Raw genomic sequence first — 15,082 nt, forward strand, 5'->3', positions numbered from 1 at the left:
TAATTTTGCGAAAATGGCATGAAAATATTGTTACGTTGGAAGATCAACCCAAGTCGCAGATGCGACGATGAATTTCATGAAATTTTGGGAACAAAGTCGTTCTGCCGTGAATTACCGCCAGAACCTGAACCTGCTTTAGGTATAGTGCGGGGTGGTGGGGCCGTCTAGCTCAGCGGCATGGAACGCCTGAACCTAGCCCAGTAGCTCGGAGGGGTTTCAAAGCTAAAGCTCAACTCTACTCAAGCATAATACTTCTTCAAAGATGGCGACTGTTGATGTTAGAGAGGACGCTTTCCCTTCCAGATCTCGAGAGGTCTCAGGCCTCGTGAATGGCATAGCTACAGAGATTACATCCACCAGTTTCGCTGACAAGATACTAATCACTATCTCCCAAGAAGGTCGACTTTCACAATGGGTAATTGAGTACTCCGAGCCTTCAAGCTCTACCATAGCTGACATTGTAACAGATACAAGTTCCCCTGACAGGTTCATCATCTGGAGTTGTTGAGATGAATCTTCCCAGCTCAAGCAAAGGCCTTCTTCCATCAACACATCTCACACCAACAACGCTATTTGGTGGAGGGGGTGAGGAGCGTGAAACTCTAGGTCAACTTTATGCAGCACAAATTGCCAGCCAAATTTGTCTCAGATCTCCTGATGACCGACGAATACTGGTCCTTGGACTTGGGCTTTCTAAAACAGACCTGGAGCGTGAAGCTTTCTTTGATCTTTTGGAGCTTGCCCAGAAAGTGTTCTCGATTTGAGCTCTGTGCTCCGCTTGAAGTCTTCAGAAAACCATAGTTTTGCTCAACGATCAAAACCTCGCCGATGCTATCCACCCCATTGCTCTCACTGGGCACACCCGTCTCCGAGGCGACTAGCTCTGCTGCCGTGATGTCAGGCCCATCGCTGGATGTTGTCCCAACGGGTACGACTGTGGGATGGCGAGGTTTTTCACCGTTCAGGCGAATGGCTATGCTTGTGGTGAACTTAGTATGGCTTGCGCTTGCTTTTCGTTCGGGGATGTGGTAGAAGTTGAGGTTAAAGCTTAACTGGGGTTTTATTAGTTCGAGGCTATGTCGCATGGTCTATGAATCCCGATTGCTATAGAGGCGCATAAGTATCGAGCTGAGATTTCTCAATCTCAACTGCCTGGTTTCAGAAGTAAAAGGTCTCCAAACTCAATTGCAAGTATAATCGAGAACTATCGCCTATTGCATTACAAGGCTTTAGCTGTCAAAATATACAAGCATCCATAATATATATACTATAACACCATATTGATCATGCTGTAGATACATTATTGGTAGAACAAATATCCTTGTATTTAGCGACACTAGCCACTGTGAACTAAAACTATCGATGTTTAACAAGATATCTATTAATATAATAAGTAAGTACCTCACAACTATCTCTTACATCTAACCCCGCCATTGGCCTCTGCTAATGATGTAGCGGTCTTCCTTACTTGTATTCGCTCATTCTGCCTCTGATATGGTTAGGACACATGCCATTCGAGCGCCTGTTGAAGGAAACGTTATCTCCCCCAAAACTTTAACAAAAAGATAACTGAGCAAGGGAAGGTCTCCTCTATACACATGCACTAATAATTTTCCTTAAAAGAAATGGCAAATGTGTGGCTAGTCTTTTTTTCTCTCTTTTTCTTCTTCTTCTTTTCGTGCTTGATGGAAAGGGTTTATTTTTGGACGGCCGTTCAGCCATCCATTAAACCATTAGATGCCTTAGAAATCCCAGCAGCAAGTAGAGCTGTCAGAGCAGAGACAAAAAGTGAACAGAAATATTTCAAGTACTGACATAGTAAGTGCAATATTACCTAGTAGCCTTGGTTCTAAGGTAATGAATGTCCTTGGTTAGTAGGTAGTGTAGTTGAGATGATCATAAGCTCCACCTATGCACGTGCCATCAATGAACAGAAACGCCCTTTGCTTTGTCGACTCACACGAACTCGGGTTATCGGAGAATCCTAATGCGAATGTCAGGGCTGCCGATATATACCGAGGTATATGCAGCTAGGGAAAGAAGGCAATGTATTATATGACTGTTCCTTCATAACCATTGACCTCTAAACAAATATCTAGTATTATTTACTGTCTCTCAACTCCATCACAATGTTCAGCCGACTTGCTCGGTGTCCTGGGTAATTTGATACTCTCACGACTCTACCAACCATGCTAATTTCTCTATTATCCACAGCACCAGGCTCTTTAGCCGTCCTGGTCCTTTAAGCGCTGCAGTTTCTGGGAAGAAACCGTACAGTCTGGGCTCTATGCTATCCCGAGAAGCCAAACGGAGGCAAAGGGAAGCCCAATCTGAAATGGGGATGCAAATCGAAAAGTCCGCCCACAAAACAACTATTCAACGTACAGAAACATCGCAGATTCGCATGAAGCGCCAGGCCTTGGATGGTAAAAGTACCGCCGAGTATCGTACCTTGTAAGTGAAGCTGCGCTTATGATATTGAGGTCGCTGACATTTGGGCTTGGGGTGAAGTCCAAACATGTGGTTACGGTGAGTAGACGACCCCTTTTCATCGATTGCTAAACGCTCATGGGTTTCTAGAGATAACTGCCAGTGCAGCCAATGTGTCAACCAGGATACAAAGCAAAGGAATGTTGACACTTTCCAGGTGGGTGACTACTTACTTCTACGTCACATTGGGGACCATGTAGCTAAACTGATATACGGCTTAGTTGAGAGAGGAGGACCTCAAAGTCGTTGATTTCAAAGAAACAGAGGACAAACTCCATGTTAACTGTAAGAGCTGATTTGATTTTGGGTGGCGCTATCGATAAATACTGATTGCCATAGGGTCTGATGGCCACGAGAGCCAGCATCCTCTGTCATACCTCCACTGCTGGTTCAGAGGAGCATACGCCGAAGAGTTTGGTAAGGATCAGTAAGCTCACCACCACTAAAGTACTTACAGTGTCGAGATCTCTGACAGTTTAGTATGATCCGATTGTGGGACTCGGCCATTGAGACCCATCCTCCCTCAGTTCCTTACAACCAATTCTTCGTCGACCACGGCTGGGAAGCTATCGGTGAGCTTACTAAAAAGATTGTAAGGCATTTTGAAACTTATAACTATGGCGCAATAGCTTATGTATCCTAGCGTATTCACGGCTTCTGCTTCGTCACAGATGCACCAGTCTATCCCGAGTCCACGGAAGATCTCCTGAAGCGCCTTGGTCCGATCAGAAATACACATTATGGCGGCTTCTACGACTTTACACCAGATCTTGCTATGGCTGATACAGCGTACACAAACCTCGCTCTGCCAGCTCACACAGACACTACATATTTTACCGAGCCTGCAGGCTTACAAGCATTTCACTGTCTCTCACACGAGCCAGCTCCGGGTGAAGCGCTTGAAGAAGGGGAGTCCTTAGGCGGAGAGTCACTCCTTGTTGATGGCTTCAACGCTGCTGTAACCCTCAGAAAGGAGAACCCTTGGGCTTTCAAAACTCTTGCCCAAGTCGAGCTGCCATGGCATGCAAGCGGTAACGTAGGAATATCTATTTCTCCAGACAAGGTGTATCCTGTCATTGAGCAGGAGGAAGGTGGGCATCTGAAGCGAATTCGTTGGAATAACGACGATCGTGGTGCTGTGAGTCCCTACGATGCTAAAAACTGGTACGCCGCGGCTCGAGTGTGGGATGAGATTTTGCGCCGCAAAGAGAATGAGTATTGGTTCAAGTTAGAACCCGGAAAGATCGTCAGTAAGTGGAGAAATACCTTGCTGAAATTACAGTTACATGTTGACCTTGTCTAGTCTTCAACAACTGGCGAGTTTTGCACGGCCGAAGTGCGTTCAAGGGCATTCGGCGAATCTGCGGCGCCTACAGTAGGTCTTCAATCAATGCTCTGAACCCTACATATTGGCTGACGTTTCACTTGACAGTCCCCTATGATGACTTTGTGTCTTGCTACCGGGTGACAAACACACCAGGAGGTCGGGTCGCTGGACGCAGCTACAACAACAGAACGAGGATGGGTTACAGCAATCGGAGCAAGAACTACAAAGACATTACTGAAGCTCCTAAACAAGAAGCGCCAGTCATACAGAAAAGTTGAAGAAGCCTGGTAAACAAGCGATTCAATTTTAGCTGGATGGCTTGTTGGAATAGTTGGCGCCTTACCAGTAAGACTCATGAATCAGAGCTCTAGTTACATGCACTTGCCCACTGTAGCAGGTTGTGTCTGTATTATTCAATATTAGACAGATAAAGGCTTCATTTTACCCGCGATAATCGCCAGCCTGAATGCAGAGACAAGGTTATGTCAAATTTGGCACAGCTGCTAATGGCGGGGGACGCTTTAACCCCGCGAAATCCACTCAGCCAGTTGACAGACTGAACCCGGCGAGATATGGAAAATTGATCAGAGCTGAATGGACAGTAACAAGGCCGAAAGTGAACATCCGGGCCCTGACAGAAATAGCAGTCACACTAGAGGCGAAGCTGTTACAGCATGTCACAAAACATCAAGTCTTACAACGGCTAATCTGTGAATGACGCCTGTTCATAGGTGCGCCAGACGGTGGAGACGGCTTTGTGCCTTGCTAACCTACAGGCCTTCAGGTAATACAGTACGTTGGGTCCACTGAAGGGACAAGGGCTGTGGGAGATTCTTGGTCTGGTGAGTTTGGTTCGTCGATAAAATGTCGCAAAATGAGGATAGATATTCAATTGGGAGAAGAGCCGAGGATGTTTGGTATTGGACAAAAGTTACAGGACTATATAAAGTATGACGGTGCCCTACAAATATTGATTTGGGTGCGTAACCTTGTCGACCTGAAGCTTATCACTCAACGCCAGAGGCTCAAGTGAAACAACATTAATATTGTCTGAGTTCAACCTGATTTGCAATTATGGATCCTAAAACTGGTGCATTTCACCATGATAACATGGCTGTGCCAGATACTTCCAGAGTTCTTCCACTATTCTCTCTCAAAGGTCGCACAGCTATTGTCTCTGGCGCTGGTGCAGGTATTGGTCTCGCCATTGCTCAAGGGCTGGCAGAGGCAGGCGCCAATGTGGCTATTTGGTACAATAGCAACAAGCAAGCACTGAAAGAAGCTGAGAAGATCGAAAAGGACTACGGTGTCAGGTGTAAGCCAGCTTATCCCTTTTCAATAGCATCGTTACTTATGAAGTGCCAGGCCGAGCATACCAAGTCAATGTTATCTCACCCGAAGCAGTTGACAAGGCCATCGACGACATTATCTCTGACTTCAATGGCCGTCTAGATGTGTTTGTGGCCAATTCCGGTATTGCCTGGGAAGATGGGTCCTTTATCGACGGGCCTACTGAGAGAGCTCGCCGTGTTATGGAAGTCAACGTTGACGGTGTTATGTGGTGCGCCAAGAGTGCAGGAGCACATTTCCGAAGACAGAAGAAGGAGGGCACAACGCTGGATGGAAAGAAATTGACCAATTTTGTGGCGGGCAGCTTCATTGCTACAGCATCTATGAGTGGAAGCATCGTCAACATCCCTCAATTGCAGGCAGTATACAACGCTTCGAAGGCAGCTGTGATCCACTTCTGTAAGTATTATATCATTTGCAGAACTACCTAAGCTTGCACGACTAACCAAAGGCTTCTAGGTAAATCTCTGGCTGTGGAATGGACAGGCTTTGCCCGTGTCAACACTGTATCACCTGGATATATCAAGACCGAGATCACAGATTTTATCAGCGAGGACGTCAAGAACGTTTTCAAGGAAAAGACAGTTGCTGGGTGAGTCTGGGCTGACATCAAAATTCGACTTTCTGTTGACTAACACCATATCCAGACGTCAAGGCGAAACTGGAGAGCTCAAGGGAGCTTATCTGTACCTGGCTAGCGATGCCTCATCTTTTACAACTGGTCATGACCTGGTTGTTGATGGTGGTTACTGCGTTCCTTAAATATGGCTACAAACTGTTCGCAGTTGAGCCTTCATGTCATGTCTTGTTTGGTTAAGACCAGATGCATACCTATGCATTGGCACGAGGGAGCTTGGAGAACAGATATCAAAGGTATTACAATGAATATATGTGTCACGTCGTTTTGGCAGCTTCCCTAATACTTGGCTGAGGTCAGGAAATGTGATCAAGATTATCATCTTGGACCAGAAATGGCAAGATGGCTTTATCGGGAAATGGCCGTACTCAGCAGCCAAGAGGGCAAAGACATGCTGGCGAGCTGTAATAATGAACTGTTGATTGATGGGCATAACACGGGCTAGGAATGCAAACATTCATACCCTCGTCAATAATCGTCGGATTTCGGATTCCTCTGTCTCAGTGATCTTTGGTGGACTAACTACACTCAAGACCACATGGGTAGGTTCGTGAAAATCGATATGAGCGCAAATGCGCAGAATGTTACGAAGTGAGCAATAATATTGCACTGTTCACCGCTCTCTTTGTTAACCGTTATCCCACTTGGATCGTTGATAAGATTCTAGGCCCAACCTACCAGCCAAATATCCTATTTTAGCAGCAAGTTTCAGGGCAGTCGGTCGGTACCTTAGCTTTCCCTTCCCCGTAGGACAAATTAACGTTACGCAGTAGCGCAAAGAGAGAATGAAAGGCTCAGCTGTGTCCTTTCCATTGGTAAACGCATGATGACCACGCGAGCGAGACTCCTCCATTTAATTACTTCTATCTTCTAATTGGGCCGAGGTCAGCATCTGTCATTGAAACGTGAGGAGCTGTTAGATTTTAGAAGACGGGAGCTGCCTAGATGAGTAAGTACTGTGCCCGCATTCACTCGTATATCTCCACCTGCCAACGCTGGATCAGTACTTGAGCTCCCTCCCGGGGTACCCAAGCCCAGTGGCCCTTAGGTTCCTGTAGAATCGCTCAACCGTCATCTCCCAACTAGCAGTAACTGCTGAGTTCTTACCTCCCAACCTGACCTCCCGCCGCTCTTTCTGGTCAGCCCTACCTATATCCAGTAACCGCCTTCTTTCAAACCCGGCCACGGCATTTGCTCAGAAACTTCCCTTGCGCATCGCCGTCTGCCTTTTACTTAGTCGCATTGCATTATCTCTTTGTGCAAGTTTCTATAAGTATCACACATTCATCGATCACAACTATCAACGCCTTCACCGCCGCCAGCTCCATCCTCCTCTCGCCTCGTCGCCCCCTAGCCGCCCACCATGGACTCTGAAGGCGAGGCCAACACTGCGCCCTCTACTGAGGAGCGACGCAACGTCCAGGTCGACAATGCCATTCGCGCCATTCAGGAGAAGAAGCCGGTCCCCGAGATCGATTTCACCATTCATACCATGGAGGATAACACTCAGGTCAGCACCTTGGAGCGTGTGTGCAAAGGTTCGTGACATCCCCTCCAGTTGTCGCCGCCTCAACCCCGCCATCATCATCGACAACAATGTTGTCGCAGATTTGTCCACAATATTCCTAGCTACCACTCAGGCTGGTATCATGGTACCTACAAAACTACAGCTATGGTCTTTCTCATAAGCTTGTCTCACTTTGACTGACTCGAATCTATTACATTTTAACAGATGTCCAAGCACCTGCCATGTACAAGCCTACCGACGAGCAATTCTTCGATGATGACACCCATTCCAAGCCCAACCTTCAGTTTCTTAAGCAGCATTTCTATCGCGAGGGCCGTCTTACCGAAGAGCAGGCTCTTTGGATTATCAGGAAGGGTACCGAACTTCTGCGCGCCGAGCCCAATCTCCTGGAGATGGACGCTCCCATTACTGTCTGTGGTGACGTTCATGGACAGTACTACGATTTGATGAAGCTGTTTGAAGTCGGAGGTGACCCCGCTGAGACCCGATACCTCTTCCTCGGAGACTATGTCGACCGAGGCTACTTCAGCATAGAGTGTGTCCTCTACCTCTGGTGTCTGAAGATCCATTACCCCAAGACCCTCTGGCTGTTGCGAGGAAACCATGAATGTCGCCACTTGACTGACTACTTCACCTTCAAACTCGAATGCAAGCATAAATATTCAGAGACTATCTACGAGGCTTGCATGGAGTCATTCTGCGCTCTTCCCCTTGCTGCTGTTATGAACAAGCAGTTTCTTTGTATTCATGGTGGACTGAGCCCCGAGTTGCACACACTCGACGACTTGAAGAGCGTTCGTTGATCCGCATCCTGCCCACATGCCTGTGACTGACGTTACTAGATTGATCGTTTCCGCGAGCCCCCTACTCAGGGTCTTATGTGCGACATCCTCTGGGCTGATCCTCTCGAAGACTTCGGCCAGGAGAAGACAAGCGACTATTTCTTACACAATCATGTCCGAGGATGCTCGTACTTCTTCTCCTATCCAGCTGCTTGCGCCTTCTTGGAAAAGAACAACCTTCTTTCTATCATCCGTGCTCACGAGGCCCAAGATGCTGGCTATCGCATGTACCGCAAAACCCGAACCACCGGCTTTCCAAGTGTTATGACCATTTTCTCCGCCCCGAATTACCTCGATGTCTATAACAACAAGGCAGCGGTACTCAAGTATGAGAACAACGTTATGAACATTCGGCAGTTCAATTGCACTCCTCACCCTTACTGGCTACCCAACTTCATGGATGTTTTCACCTGGTCTCTTCCTTTCGTAGGAGAGAAGATCACCGATATGCTCATCGCCATTCTCAACACCTGTTCCGAGGATGAACTTAAAGAAGAGACACCCTCCTCAACCTCGCCTGGCCCTGCTTCACCAGCTTTGTCCAACGACCCTGAGTCGATTGAAGTGCGACGCAGAGCCATCAAGAACAAGATTCTCGCCATCGGTCGCTTGTCTCGTGTATTCCAGGTGCTTCGCGAGGAGTCGGAGAAGGTCACAGAACTCAAGACTGTATCTGGTGGAAGATTGCCCGCGGGAACCCTTATGCTTGGTGCCGAAGGCCTCAAGAACGCAATCAACGGATTCGAGGATGCTCGAAAGGTTGATTTACAAAACGAGAGGCTGCCGCCCACTCACGAAGAAGTCGTCAAGCACCAGGAGGAGGAGCGAAACATCGCGCTGCAGAAAGCAGCCGATGATGCCAACAATGACAAGAAATTGCAGCAGCTCTCCAGAAGACTCAGCACGTAAGTCATCCAATCTTATGGCATGAACCAAGCCACTAATATTCACCAGTGATCGCAAGAACCGAGCTCCAACGTCATGAACATAGTTGTACAGTAGCATATACGTTATTGTTATAAATACTGGTGAAGGACTTGGATGAACGATTAAGTATCATTCTCCCATATATGAAGGCTGCTGAAGGCTGCCAGGTTTTCCTCTTCATCGTAACTTGACACTCTGGTCATTTTCACTAGCAACGAAAAGTCAGGTTGTTGTTACTGGTCCTACGCTCTGAACTTAGGCAGGGAACAAGGCAGGATAGACGACAACGGCGTTTTTCTGAGTGCCAAGTAGATATGCAAATAGCATTGAGCACACTGTCTATGAGTGGATGTGCTACCCAGAGTCTCAAGTTGGCAATGCACCTTAATGAATACATGAATGCTTTTCAATGGTCGATTGTGCTTTGTGTCTGAAGATAGAAGCTCGGAGAAGCTCTTTTGACAATCCTCGGTGTAAGCTGCTGCAACCCTTCATTGGATGCTGGCGGTGGAATTTTACACCACAGCACATATTACTGACATCTCAGAGCATCTCTTCATCTAGCCCATCATAGCCTGACTAGCCTTGATATTAGTCTCACCTGTCGGAGGCTAGCGAGTGAGAAAAAAGAACACCAAAACACTAACATATTGTAGGATCAATTCTATAAAGTACTCTTAGTTTTGAGTGTCATATTGAAGTAAAGATAATGAGACATAATGCATTAGCTTTAAAGTAAATGTTGAAAGATATTCACTTACATTGATTCATGGTCATCTCTAAGGTTGTTCGTATAGGGTAACTCCGTTAGTTGTGATATTTGAAAGTCTCACGTGATCTGGCGTTTTGTATGTCACGTCGCTCAAAGAACCGTTTGCTTGACTTGAATTATGTCAAATATTCTTTGTTCTCGAAGATTGCCCCCCCTAGCTTAAGGCTCATCCATACTTTATTAGCAAACTGCGCTATGCGCTGATATTCAAGATTCATCTCCGCGCTCCCACGACGCGCGTTGTCACATCTCTTTCAATGTCTTGCGCCCCAGCAGACAACACCAACATCATGGCGCAATCAGGTGTCGAACAACCACCGTCGAATGGCGAAAAAGCGCCTGCTCCTGAACCGCGTAAATTCAAGGCCTCAGATCTTCCTCTACCTTCGGCGACAAGAGCAGCGATAGAATCGCTTGCCCATAGCTTCAAGAAAGAGGGAGCCTACGATTCTATTCGAAAGCAAGTTTGGGACAAGTTTGAAGCCAGTGTACGATGAGATAGGAACACATGCGCAATGCCATACTGATGCATAATTAGGATTACGAGGCTCAGGTCACGAAATCGATTCTCGAGGTGGCCGAGCAAGAAATTGAGCGCAACCCACAGCAGCTCCTCACACTTGATCGGAGAAAGGCTGCGGCTCTAATCGATGGCGCTCTAGAAAGATCCGGGGTTTATCACAAAGCAGAAGATGTCATTAGCCAGCTGATCGATGTGGGCGCCATAGAGGAGCGAATCCGCGAAACACGCCGGGCCGAAGTCGGCGAGGAAGCAGCTGAAGCAGAAAAGGTTCGGGGCGCCAAAACAGACGAAGAATATGAGGCCGAGACTGAGGCTCGACGTGCGGAACGTGAAAAAGTTCGGGAAGAGCTGCGACAAAAAGAGGCTGCAATCGAGGAGGAGAAACGAAGAATCCTTAAAGAAGAACGAAAGAAGGAGGAGCGAGAGCGAGAGAAAGCCGAAATCAAACGCCAGGAAGAAAGAGATGAGCGTCGCCGAAAGCGCGAACAAGAGCGCGAGGAGCGTGAAAGACTACGAGATATTGAAAGAGAAAAGCGACACAAAGAGCGCGAGCGTGAGCGTGACAGGGACCGAGACCGCGATACAAGGGATAGGGATAGAGATAGGGACAGGGACAGGGACCGCGACAGAGATCGCGACCGGGATCGTCATCGTGATCATGACAGACATAGGGATGATCGGCACAAGGAGAAACCAGCGGCCTCTACAGAGCTGAAAGAGAAACTCTCCAAAGAAGAACACGATCGACTGGAGCAAGAGGCTCTGGCCGATTTACTCCGCGAAAGCTCCAAGCCAGCCCAAAAGCAAGAGTTGGAGGTTGATTCATCCCTCGCACCACCGCCACGTAAAACGGGGCCTGTTTCGGCCATCAACCCGATCAGGCGAGAACGTTCGTCGATTGCAGAGGGCCGCAAGACCAGCGATGCAGGGCTCGGAACTGAACGTGATGGCCATGGAACACCTGCACAGGCCAAGAGACCTGAAGCGGACGATCGAAAGCCGAGTCGTAGTGCTTCTCGGATCGTCGACCGCGATGGGGATCGCGAGAGAGATAGAGAGCGTGATCGCTTGAGGGAACGAGATTCTCGTCGCGATAGACGCTCAAACTCACCACACAGAGGCATCAGTGGATCGCGTATTCGGGACAGACGTGACAGAAGCCGGTCTCGAGCTAGACGCGAGAGGACTCGTTCACGAACTGGCAGAGAGGACCGTGCGGTTAGAAGCCGATCACGACCCAAGTATGACCACTACGAGCGAAGCAGATCCCGAAGACGTGACCGTAGCCGTTCTCGACCTAGAGTGGTCGAGCGAAGAGAGAGAAGCCGATCAAGACCTAGACCTGAGCGCCGAGATCGAAGCAGAGACAGAAGGGACCGCTCACGACTGCGCTCTGATAGACGGGAAAGGAGTCGTTCCCGCACTCGACGTGATCAAAGCAGGTCTCACGACACTCGTCTTGGTGGAGCTGACCATTATGATCCTCGAGAAAGAGACCGTGAACGAGACAGAGATCGACCTCGTGACCGAGAGCGTGACCGCGAGAGATCTCCTCTGAGACGGAGAAGCCGAGAAAGGCTTCGTGATGACCGTGACCAAGCAAAGCCTCGCGAGAAGGAGCAGGAAAAAGCCGCCCCCGAGAAAGAACGGGAAAGAGAAAAGGAAAAACCAACTGAGCGTCGTAGTCGTTCTCCATCACGAGCCACTGCCACAGCCGCACGGCCGAGTTCCAGCAAAGCTCAGGATGGCCTTGAGGAGTGGAAGATGGAAGAAGTCAGAAAGCGGGAAAAAGAAGCCAAGGCCTATCTGGCGGCTCAGAAGGACGCCAGGAACAAAGGCCTCCCAATCCCTGGACTTGACGACAAAAAAAGCAGCGGTGAAGTATCTCCTGACCTGCGCCGCCGCCGGATTCAGGATGACATCGACAGATATACGCCTGGAGGTCGCGAGGAGCGGAGGAGGAGCCGTTCTCGGAGCCGCAGCCGACAACGGGACGCAACAAAAGATCGAGACCGGGAAAGAGAAAGAGATAGAGACAGAGACAGAGACAGAGACAGAGACAGAGACAGAGTTGATCGTGATAAGCCGAGGGGTGGAGATAGCTATCGCGAGCGAGATAGAGACAGAGATCGTGATAGGGACCGAGACCGAAGGGACAGGGACAGAGATCGCGATACGGATCGACGTGATCGTGACAGGGATCGTGAAAGAGAACGATCGAGGGATAGGAGGAACAGGCGAGAGCGTAGTCTATCTCCTCGACGAGAAAGGCGGGCAAGTAGAAGCCGCCGTTGATAATAAGTTGGGTTTCACTTAACAATTGTAATTTTGGCAGTTTTGAAGAGCATCGGGAGTCTAGCTACACAGCTGCAAGTTCGTTCGCCATGGGTTAGGTGGATTAATAAGATACCCCTTTAAACATGAATTGATTATCATAGCAGAGCTTTTCCAACAATTTAGCGTCACACCTCCACACGACTGATGGTATACATAATTTCATTAAAACGTTTGATCATTATTAAAAGTCTATATAATGCCTAAGTGAAATCGTCATCAATGGGCAAACCACGACGAGGTCACCCGAGTTACATGCTCGCTAGATAACCCATGATAGTGCCATAACGCGCCAGCAATTATCACGGTGATGAAACCCAAACATCCAATCATGATGCCTTTGCGTAAAGTAGGAGACATCTCACCCTCTCGATTTAGGGTACCGGTACCCCATGCAACGGCTTCTTCCCACATGTTGAGGAGTTGTTCGTAACCGATCGAATATAGAACAAGACCCATAAGGGCAACAGCGTATCCAAGTGTTTGTGTAAGGGAAATGTGAGTACCCCAAAGCACAACAGAAGCAGCCACGAGAAGGATGCTCTTAAGAATACCACTCAGAGTCATGACAAGTCCTGATGTTTTACCGATCTGAATAGGAGTCAGCAATGAAAGTGAATTGCGGAGGATTAAATTCTGGCTTACGAGGAAGACGCTGATGACATTCAAGAAGAATGCAAGGCAAGCATTGGCAAGCAGGACGCCATAACCGGCTTGAGCTGCATCTTCCCACTTGAATCGGGGGCCTTCACTAAACAAGACAACGAACATGTTCATAAGGGTACAAACAGGTGCGTAATAGTAGAGGCCGACAAGAGGATCCATACGGAGACCCTCGGCACTGAGCATGACCTGGATCATGACAACACGCACGGCTTCGGCAATCGTGCCGCACATCTGAAAGAGAAAACCCCACCAGGAGAACTCGATCTCTCCAAAACTGGAAATGGCGACACCGGCAACAATGAGCATGATGTTGCCAAATGTCTTACTATCTGGTTGAGCGACACCCCATACCCACGAAGCCACAAGAGTGCAGACGGGGCCGGTAGATTTGAGCATCTGAATAAAAGCAACAGACAGGTAGAGGTACACGATGTTGGAGAAGACGAGCGAAGCCGAGTAGAGGACGCCGATAGGGAGAATGGTCCGTATGTAGAGTCGTCGAGTGATTGGGAGTGAATGGCGTGAATCGAGAAGAGACGTAGTGCGAGCAAGCAGTTGCGTTGCTATTGTTGCAAAGACAAGATGCCATGTTGTGAGGATGATAGCTGGTAGCTTGTTAGTTTCAAGTCATGATACACTATGCCTGAACAAGTAGACTACTCACGATATCCTGTAAGAGTAAGTTAGCAAACTCATTCAACTTTGAAACAACTTGGTTGATAGCAGGAAACTTACGGAATCCAGCAGTGTCAATTAGCCACTTGTTGAAGAGAATCGTGGTATTGGAAAAGAAGATCCATGTTCTGTTCAAACAACATGTTAGACATCCCCGCACATGTAGAACTTATTTAGCCACATCTAGAGTTCACATACATTATGTAGACGGACGCGTGTATTCCTGAACCTGTTCCCTGGTTTAGAGGCTTTTCTGAGAATCCATCGTCGACAGCCTCAGACCCACGCGACATCCTGTTGTTGGCCTCCAGATCATTTGATCCCGCCATTGTTTCGAGTGTCTCAGTTTGAGAGTAAACAATGCTTCGATTTCGTTTCTCGAGATGGGGAGGAGTAGGAAGTGATCGGTGGCTTGCTGACTGTCGTCGGAGACACGATACAGCGCGTAAATAGTGCAAAGCCACCTGGAGCTAGACCCAAACTCTCGTCTTCGAGTGACGTATTATCCAAGAGAGAGCAGGACGAAAAAGAGTTTGGAAGTCCAAAAAGAGGGAGGAGAAGAAAAGATACCGAAAGTAAAGAAAAGAAATTCGGTGTCTTAAGAGGCTGGAAAGAGAGAGTTCGATGATGAGCAGGTCTCACAAGACAAGCCGAATAGCACGGTTTGGGAAAGTGGCTGGTCGAGCAACTTCCTTTCCTGTTGGTGCGAGCGGAAGCTGATCTGATGCGAGCTTGTTAGTTGCGACTGCCTTTATTAGTGATGTGATCGATCTGTGTATGAAAGCAGGAAGCTTCATATACGTCGCTCTTTGTTCCCTGAATTATTTGCTTTTCAGAATTATTGCAAAAAAATGAAAGAAACGGAAGCAGAGACAAAAGTAGGAGATGGGTAGCCTTCAAATTTGGACGAGGCACCGCACACGTGGGTTCATCGTACTTATTAATAACAAAACACGATACGGATACAATCGCAGTCAAGGATATACGTTTTCTCATCGCGCTCAGCCTCGA

At 48.1% G+C, this 15,082-nt stretch overlaps 6 protein-coding genes; 5 read left to right on the forward strand and 1 right to left on the reverse strand.

Annotated features, from left to right (window-relative positions):
* Positions 1-262: 262 nt before the first annotated feature.
* Positions 263-764, forward strand: FFUJ_13297 (uncharacterized protein; the record flags this gene model as incomplete). XM_023575967.1 has 2 exons in its annotated part: positions 263-415; positions 468-764. 2 exons carry the CDS (start codon positions 263-265, stop codon positions 762-764), a joined length of 450 nt encoding a protein of 149 aa, XP_023429193.1.
* Positions 765-2,129: 1,365 nt separating this feature from the next.
* On the forward strand, positions 2,130-4,095 carry FFUJ_13298 (related to trimethyllysine hydroxylase; the record flags this gene model as incomplete). XM_023575968.1 has 10 exons in its annotated part: positions 2,130-2,158; positions 2,215-2,454; positions 2,512-2,529; positions 2,581-2,647; positions 2,712-2,775; positions 2,830-2,917; positions 2,971-3,082; positions 3,134-3,740; positions 3,794-3,865; positions 3,923-4,095. 10 exons carry the CDS (start codon positions 2,130-2,132, stop codon positions 4,093-4,095), a joined length of 1,470 nt encoding a protein of 489 aa, XP_023429194.1.
* Positions 4,096-4,891: 796 nt separating this feature from the next.
* On the forward strand, positions 4,892-5,929 carry FFUJ_13299 (related to sorbitol utilization protein sou1; the record flags this gene model as incomplete). XM_023575969.1 has 4 exons in its annotated part: positions 4,892-5,132; positions 5,183-5,566; positions 5,627-5,759; positions 5,815-5,929. The coding sequence occupies 4 exons, from the start codon at positions 4,892-4,894 to the stop codon at positions 5,927-5,929; spliced, it is 873 nt and encodes a 290-aa protein (XP_023429195.1).
* Positions 5,930-7,167: 1,238 nt separating this feature from the next.
* On the forward strand, positions 7,168-9,159 carry FFUJ_13300 (probable phosphoprotein phosphatase 3-alpha catalytic chain; the record flags this gene model as incomplete). XM_023575970.1 has 4 exons in its annotated part: positions 7,168-7,342; positions 7,537-8,126; positions 8,175-9,079; positions 9,129-9,159. 4 exons carry the CDS (start codon positions 7,168-7,170, stop codon positions 9,157-9,159), a joined length of 1,701 nt encoding a protein of 566 aa, XP_023429196.1.
* A 1,004-nt stretch (positions 9,160-10,163) lies between these two features.
* FFUJ_13301 (related to U1 snRNP protein) lies at positions 10,164-12,691 on the forward strand (the record flags this gene model as incomplete). XM_023575971.1 has 2 exons in its annotated part: positions 10,164-10,361; positions 10,412-12,691. The coding sequence occupies 2 exons, from the start codon at positions 10,164-10,166 to the stop codon at positions 12,689-12,691; spliced, it is 2,478 nt and encodes an 825-aa protein (XP_023429197.1).
* Positions 12,692-12,949: 258 nt separating this feature from the next.
* On the reverse strand, positions 12,950-14,400 carry FFUJ_13302 (related to triose phosphate/3-phosphoglycerate/phosphate translocator; the record flags this gene model as incomplete). XM_023575972.1 has 5 exons in its annotated part: positions 12,950-13,321; positions 13,376-14,001; positions 14,061-14,066; positions 14,132-14,199; positions 14,270-14,400. The coding sequence occupies 5 exons, from the start codon at positions 14,398-14,400 to the stop codon at positions 12,950-12,952; spliced, it is 1,203 nt and encodes a 400-aa protein (XP_023429603.1).
* Positions 14,401-15,082: the final 682 nt, after the last annotated feature.

The sequence above is a fragment of the Fusarium fujikuroi genome, chromosome FFUJ_chr04 (assembly GCF_900079805.1).
Source record: "Fusarium fujikuroi IMI 58289 draft genome, chromosome FFUJ_chr04".
Lineage (NCBI taxonomy): Eukaryota > Fungi > Ascomycota > Sordariomycetes > Hypocreales > Nectriaceae > Fusarium > Fusarium fujikuroi.